We start from the raw sequence: 8323 nt of genomic DNA, 5'->3' as shown, positions 1-8323 counted from the left end.
CAATCTGAGGCTGGTAACTCTAATAAACTTATCCTCTGCAGCAGAGGTAACTCTGGGTCTTCCATTCCTGTGGCGGTCCTCATGAGAGCCAGTTTCATACATCCTCCGCATTGACTGACCTTCATGTCCTAAAGTAATGATGGACTGTTGTTTCTCTTTGCTTATTTGAGCTGTTCTTGCAATAATATGGATTTGGTCTTTTCCCAAATAAGGCTATCTTCTGTATACTACCCCTACCTTGTCACAACAGAACTGATTGGCTCAAATGCCTTAAGAAGGAAAGGAAATTCTACAAATGAACTTTTAACAAGGCACACCTGTTCATTGAAATGCATTCCAGGTGACTACCTCATGAAGCTGGTTGAGAGAATGCCATGTCATCAAGGCAAAGAGTGGCTATTTGAAGAATCTGAAATATAAAATATATTTTTATTTAACACTTTTTTTGGCTTACTATATGATTCCATATGTGTTATTTCATAGTTTTGATGTCTCCACTATTATTCTACAATGTAGAAAATAGTAAAAAATAAAGAAAAACCCTTGAATGTGTGTCAACTTTTGACTGGTACTAAATAATGACGTGTAATATTATACTATTTCTTTATTATTTAGAAAAGGAGAGGGTCACTTCCGACACAGAGAGAGGCAGCCTGGTTGTGATGACTTTAATGACCTGTCTGGACAGAAGTACCGCCTCAGAGACACAGACCTTCGTCTTAACAGAGGGAAAGCACCCTGTCCTCCTACATTTCGCCCTACATTTACATTTTCAAATTCAGGTAAGTTTGTCTTTCGTTTCAAACGTTAAGCTAATGGGGTTCATGTCTTTTAACAATGCCTGAAATTCTCATTCTATGAAGATACAAGTGGTACTACGTATTGGTCATTGAGCAATAAACTGTCTATTGCTAAATGTATTGCAGATAAGACAGTTAGTGACAGTATGCAACTAGAATGTAATGTCAGGTGCAGTATGCATTTATTTGCAATGCTATTGGTTTTGCCTGAATTTCTTAGTTCTTTGTCTTCCTGTCTCAGCTATCCCTTCAAGGAATTCATTTACCCAGCAGATGAAGAGAAATGCTCTGATGATGAGCAGGAAGACCAAAAGGTTGAAACAGGAGGGGCAAAGGAGGATATCAGGAATGAAGCAGCAACAGCTGATAATGCCATCCCTATCAGAGGTGGTGTTGAGGGACCTTCGGGTCCGAGTACGGCGCCACACGTTCAACTTCTTGTTGAGCTGCAAGGACCCCACCAGCAAAGAGAGGGCCTTACTGCACCAGCTTGAACATGTGGAGACAAAAGACAAGTGGAGGAAGGAACAAGCTGCTCTCTGCTGTACAACCAAAGAGAATGACAAAATAGAGAAGAGCAGCAATACTTGTGAGTTAAACCTGAAGCCTTTCACTCTTCACCCTTCCTTGTCTTCTCAACAGAATGCTGGATCAGCAGCTTGTGGACAGATACTAGGTGGAAAGCCCCTTCGAGTGGTGGAAAAAGTATCTGTCCAGACAAGGATCTCTTCCAGAACAAGGAGCATGATCAGAAACTGTCACACACGCCAGTCTGTTTCCAGAGCCAAGAAGAACAACAAAATCATTTGCAAGCGCATTGAACTCACCAAACCCATTTGCAGAAAAAGCAACAGCGCAAGTCCTCAGAAACACATGGATAGCTGTAGTGGAAAAGATGCCACGCACAATGTTATCAAAGATATTAATGGAACCAATTGCATAACCATCGAAAATAACACCAGCAGCAACAACAATGATGTGGCATACATCAGCAACAGAACATACACTGGTGGAGGCGGGCCCAAAGGCAGCAAGGCTCAGGATGCAGATCAGAAACCAGTGGATCTGAAAGTGGAAATCAAAACCATTGGAGAATCGGGGACTGATGGGACACTTGTGGCGAGCAAACCCTCTGGTAAAAGAGTTGAAGTTTGCCAAAGTGCTTTGGACAAAGCCAAGAAGCCTGGGAATCACCAGAAACCCATTAGTACTCCCCTTGTCACTACCACCCCTAGCACCATTTCCCTCTCTTCCCCCTCACTTGACCATGTTCCGGTAATGTCAGGACTGAAGCAAGTCACAGTTAGCTTGATAAGAGTGTCTGTGCCGGGAAGTGTAGCAGAAGAAAGGGCCTGTCCAGGATTGGAGGGAAAGGGCATTGTGAGAAGAGAGAGCAGCGTACCAGTGCAAGCAGAACAGATGGCTAGATCAGCTACACAGGGAGGAGAGGCAGACACCAGAGTGTCCAGGTCCCAGCAGAAGTCCATGGAGGAAGCAGGCAGGGAGTTGTTAGACGCTGAAGGTAAGAAAGGGGTGAGGGAAATGTATTTCAAGGCTAAGATTAACAAAGGTGATGTAGGAAGGGAACAGACTGCAGTGGTGAAGGTCGATTTATTACATGGTGAGAAAGGTGCAGGTGAGAAGGTCATTGAAATAGATGCTGCTGGTGGGGGGGGGGAGGTTAGTGTGGCTGGGAAGGGGCATAGGGGGAGTATAAAAGACATTGATAGAGGGGCAAAACTAAATAGTAAAAGTGTACAATCTCAAGTTGTTGTCTGTGATAAGAGGGTGCTTAGAGGGCGAAATGATGGAGCAGAACAGAGTAATGGAAAAGCAGGAGGACAAAATAGCAAAAGTTGTGACAGCATTGTCAGAAAGGATGGAGGTAAGAATGAGAGGGTGTCTGAAATGGGGAGTAGTATAACTATGGACAAGAAGGGTGTTGTCATCAAACAGGTGAGGGTTCTGCTTTCTGATATTCTAAGAAAAGAGTGGGATCAGAAGGCTGGGGGCTCAGGAAGTGGGAACACAGCAAAGAAATATCTAATTTCCTCCAATCACAAGCAAATGGAAGATGGCAGAGAGGCAAATAAGGATGGAGGGAAAGAGGTTAGGGAACAAATATTATCTGATGCACAGACAAATAGTTTGCCTCATGCAACAACACAAAGTGGGATAACTTCCAAACGGGGGAAAGGAAGGGCTAATAAGATGAAACTTGAGGGTCCAGGTCAAGACTTGCATATTCACTCTCCACAAAGTAATGATGATTTAATCCCAGCGAAAGATAGGCTTTCCAAGTCTCCCCCTCCTTCTTCAGAATATCTTCAGACACACACCCAGGCCAACATTCCTCTGAAGAAACGGATGTTCCGTAATTCGGTGGAGACTGACTCTGAACAGAGCATCAACTCTCCTGTGTCAGAGCCATCCTCCAAGGACCTCAAACCCTCCACAGAGCTGAGGCAGAATCTTACTCTGTGTTCAGGAAGAGAAACCAAAGCTATCAAAATGTTGGAGGACAGTGGTAGAGGTGGGTTGCGGTCTAGTAGTGACCCTAAGTCTACCGTTTCAGAGTTTGGGGTCCAATCTCGGACACAGACCTTCAAGAGGACAGCAAAACAAAATGCAACGCCCAGAATGCTGCGTCCCAGAGTCAATCAACTGGAACAAGACCGGCCACGGAGGAGTGCAGGAAAGTATAAAAGAGGGACCCGACATTCAGAGGTACCGGAGAATGAATCTGATGAGGACAAACGCAAAGCAGGACATGGTGAAATCTCACTGGATTCTAAAAAAGAACATGTAAATGAAGGAGAGAAGAAGCCAGAATCACATACTGAGTTACTGAATTCACTCACCTCACAAACATGCAAGGAAGAGAACGGGAAAGGGCAGAGCCTCAACTTCAAAATTCGTTTTAAGAGAAAGAGGGGCAAAGTGTGGGAGTTGGACAGACCTGCAGGAGGAGAGGATTTGATTATTGAAGCAGAAAAGTCTATTGAATCACAACAATTGGAGCCTTATAGGGCCATTTTAGATTCTGTGTCAATCTTAAATTTAGAAATGGAGAAGGGTGCCCAGGCAGATGGGAAGGAGACTCATGATGTACGATTTTGGAAGAGACGTAAAGTTAGACAAGACAGATTGGGGCGTTTGAAAGATAGAGGTCCCATTTTGATGAACAGGCAGAGTGAGGTTGTAGCTGTAGATTCGAAAGAGAAAAAAAAGGAACAGGGGGAGCTCAGCGAGGTAGAGATAAATGAGGTGCTAGACGAGGTTATTTATGGAGTAAAGCAACTGCCAGGAGAAAAGAGCCATACAATTTCTAGTGAGGGTATGTCTGTCGGAGTGGGGGGACTGCAATGTGACTATCAAGTCACACCAAGTCCTGTTAGAATCTGTGAAAAAGAGAAAGATATTCCATCCTTGGCTGAAGACAGAGAACAAGTGAAGGATACTTGTATTGGAGTAGAGAGTACTTTGGTTGACAGTGGGGCACTGCATGAACACAAAGTAAAGGATGAAGACCAACCCTTACCACGGATCAAACTGCGGAGAAAAATACAGGGTGTATGGGAGGTGGACAGCCAGGTGTTGGAGCAGATTGAAGCAGCGTCTGAAAAAGAGAAGGAAATGACATGCGTTAAGCCAAAAGAAGAGTGCCCTTCTCAACCTCCCACCTGCCAGAAACTCAACAGTGCAATCAAGTGCAACACTTTAAAAGATTCCTCTGCTGTTCTTCTGAAAAAAGAACCTCCCCCCCTCACTTTATCTCTCTCACCCTTGACCCTTAACTCACCCCAACCTGTGGGTTCTGATGTGATGGCCTACGCTCCTGAAACAATGAATGATAGGGCCATGCCAAAAATCACTAATAGGGGAGGAAGGGGAAGGGGAAGGGGACGGAAAGAAAGGCAGAAAACCGAGAATGCTCGTAAGGTTGCAACTGGAGAGATGGGAACTTCTTGTCTTAGTCATAACCTGCTACAGATAGACAATAGTCTTTCTAAACTCTCAGAAGGGTTATGTCAGTCACAATCCTTAGAAAAAAACATACCTTCTGATTACACTGCTTCCACCTCAAAGATTCCATCCCAGTCTCAGTCTCCACCGTTCAGTTTTCCAGAAAGGATGCTTTCCACAGAATCCAGCTTTGCTAATTGCTGTGAAGATCTCCTCGACTTCCAGTGTCTCAATCTTGAAGGGTTCTATCATCCACAGAACATCCTCCAAACCTCTCCAATAGACCTCTGTCCAATGGATCCACCCAGCGGGCCCTTTAGTAGTCCCCTCTCTCATAGCCCCTCGGATGCTTGGAATCCAGAAACCCCATACCTTGGCCCTCCAAGCCCAGGAAGTATCTTCAATGCAGAGGATCAGCAATTTCTTAATGGTCTTGTGTGCTCCAAAAATGAGTCTCTCCCTTTGGATTGTGGAGTTAAGGATACTTCCAAAGACCGAGGACAGCTCAATGCAAATTTTTGTTTTACACCCCTGAGCAGCGCTGAGGGGACTTTCATGGATCGTTTTTTGATGAAAAATCCTGGGATGAAATTGTCAAAAGAAGATTCTAAGACACAGGCCTTATCTTCAGCAGCCAAAACCCACTACTCTCAGAAAGAATCATTCATGTTTAATACAAATACTCCATCCATTGGTTCCCATTCCCACAATACCCCAGTCAATGTTCACCATCAGAGCACCAATGGTACTAAGACTAGTTCTGCTCATTCCAACTTTTCTAAGGTCCAGCCTCAAGTCAAAACTCCGGGTCCCTTCCACCTGATGAGCTCTTCCAACAAATCTCAATCATTTTCCACCTCTCAGCCAGTGCCAAGTTCCTTCAAAACTGGGCCCCAGAATTACTCGGTCAAGTCTGTCCATTCACCTCAAGTTGTTTCTAACAAGTTTAGCTCACAATTAAATCCTAATGTAGGAGATGCTTTTCGCAACACGTATGACAAAAGCTCCAGTGTGATCCAGAGTGTGCTTAAGTTTCAAGGAGGGAAACCAAGTCAGAATTTGAATAGTGCCCCTTCTAAAGTTAATATTGTCGCTGGCAACCCTAAAATTGCGGCCAAACCTCATATTGCCAAATCTAGGTACAGTGACACTGACAAGGTCCACCAGAGTAACAAATGTTCAGGTTTTAGCACTGGCGGCCATAAAGGTAGCATGCCCAGTTATAGCATCATTTCAGGAAAAGATCCAGTTCGTCTCAATGCATCAAACTACCCCATCAAGTCAAATCTTCCCAATGACAAAGTCCATCCAGATTATTTCCAGACATCCAGTAAAAGTACAACGACAGCTTTGGAGAAGCCTCCCTCTGACAAACCTCAATACACTGAAACCAGCTTTGGCAGCAAAAACTTCTCCACTCTCCCAAGGCCTTTCTTTTTCCCCAGCCAAGCACCTCAGAGTTATGGTTCTCATGGCAAACGTTTGAATCAGGACAAGCCCTGTGGTGCTGTGCACTCCCAGAACCCTCACTCTTCCTATGCCACATCGGCGTCACCTGACAAACTGTGTTACGATTCCTCAGACTTGACCTTTTCCACCTCGCTCTCTCCCTCTATGTCTCAGCACAATAGCCCCCAAGTAGCACACAGCTCTCCCTCTGGATCACAGACACCAGCAAACAAACAGCAGCCCCCCTCCTCCTCCTTCTCCTACTCTTATGGTCACCAAGGTCCACCTTATGTGGTCAACTTTACTGGTGACCACTCAGTCACCATGGGCCTGGGAGATTACCCAGGGTCACCGCCCACCAACTATACGTACCGCTGCCTCATGGAGCCTTCGGGCACCCAGGGGAGGCTGGTTCTGGAGCCATGTGGACCCCAACTCTCACACTCACCATCTTTCTCTGTGGGGGGCTTTTCAGGGCTTAAAGGCCAGGATGACCACTGCAAGAGGGACACACAACCGCAGTGCCAGCCCATAGACCACCCACCAACATCCCACCATGCTCCCACATCATCCCACTCCTTGAGTACCCCGGTCTCAGACCGTAAGCCCAAAAGACTGAGGCTAGTGGTTACTGATGGGCTAGTGGATCTGGACCTCCAGTATACAGACTGATTTATACCTGTTCTTCTCATCTGACTTTGATGCAGCTTGTAATATATCAACATTATTGTACAGAATTGTTCATGAGGAGCATATCTCTGCCCTGATGTTTTTTTTATACAGGAATTTACACAGTCTACCTATCATTATGTTTGTTTAATGGTTACTGGTGTTTGTTCTAATCCCTCTCTTGGATACTGTTATGATATGAATGTCTCAGAGGTTTTATTGACATCTGTGTGGATCGAGTAATGCTTATGCTTAACAGTTTTACTTCTATTTATTTTGTGAATACAACCATCTTATGTGTCCAGTGATTTGCAAGAGGATAATATGTAGTGAATAGATCTCCATAATGCTTTTCTGGCATGACGTCCTTTCATAGTCTGTCATAGCAGAGGTTAGCCTCAAGGTGGGCACATTGAACCCTCTAGTTAGTAGTATGTGGAGGCCTTCTTATTGTACTGTAACATAGTTGAATGGGTTGTTCTCTGAAGTTGACATGTCAGGAAGATAGGCCTACACAAACTGTTTGCACATTCTACAACATGATTACTTTGACATAAAAATGTGTTTTTAAGTTTTAAAACAAGTGTGTCTCTATCATGTTTCTGTGATTTTGGGCAGTAGGGCTTTGATTCCAGTCGGTTTAAGTACTGTCTACGAGCTCTAAAATGTACAGTTTTATTGGATCTGCTCTCTGTTTCTCTAAGTACATAGACTTGCAAGTGTGTGTGGGAGTGTGGAGGAATTTTAGGTACCATGCTTTTCTGTACATGGTATATTTGTGCACTGCCTTGCCAATTTGAGTGAAGATTAGCAGTCAATGGTGCATTAAGAAATGCACAGTGCATCAACAGTGTGTGTACTGTAGAATGACTTCCAGGCCTGTAAATTCCAGGACAACTCCACTGAGGGGTGGCGTGCATGATATGTACTGCAGCTCTGCAGCCGCTGTCCAGAGCACCCACAGTATGCGAGGGAGGGAGACCGGGTGGGTGGGAGACTGACTGCAATGTTTTCTGCAGAATGAGGTTTTATCTTTGGTCTGGTGTAGGTCAAGGGGTAGATGATACTGTATTAGTGGGGCAACTTGGACTAAGTGGGTACATTTTGTGTTCCCTCCCTTCCTTCTTTCCCCTTTGTATCCACACTGAGAATACTTGGTGCTTATGGCATTATTATGAAGCAACTTCAAAGCAATCTGTTGTGAATTAGAACAAGGACAGTGACTTGTTACTTGATAATCTTGCTTTTAGTCTTGTCTCGCTCATTACTTAATTGGATCACACTGGTTAGGCTAGTTGTGTAGATGGTGATCGCAATGAAATGTTATCCGAGAAATGTGTAGTCAGCCACGTGGTTGCATGTATTATTTTTACATCCATGAATGAGATTCACATTTTTGAAATGGACGTTGCTCTTACACATTTGTAATGTCATTTGAG

At 44.4% G+C, this 8323-nt stretch overlaps 1 protein-coding gene across 1 annotated transcript in view; it reads left to right on the top strand.

Annotated features, from left to right (window-relative positions):
* LOC124015425 overlaps positions 1–7464 on the top strand; it is a 14159-nt gene extending 6695 nt beyond the window's left edge. The window contains exons 8-10 of the mRNA XM_046330600.1: positions 616–782; positions 1042–2322; positions 6691–7464. Coding sequence (XP_046186556.1) covers positions 616–782; positions 1042–2322; positions 6691–6887 — 1645 coding nt within the window. The 3' untranslated portion in view covers positions 6888–7464. The remainder of the gene's footprint in view (positions 1–615; positions 783–1041; positions 2323–6690) is intronic.
* The last annotated feature ends 859 nt before the right edge of the window (positions 7465–8323 follow it).

This window comes from Oncorhynchus gorbuscha, linkage group LG26, assembly GCF_021184085.1.
Source record: "Oncorhynchus gorbuscha isolate QuinsamMale2020 ecotype Even-year linkage group LG26, OgorEven_v1.0, whole genome shotgun sequence".
NCBI lineage: Eukaryota > Metazoa > Chordata > Actinopteri > Salmoniformes > Salmonidae > Oncorhynchus > Oncorhynchus gorbuscha.
This window is presented reverse-complemented; position numbering and strand designations above follow the sequence as displayed.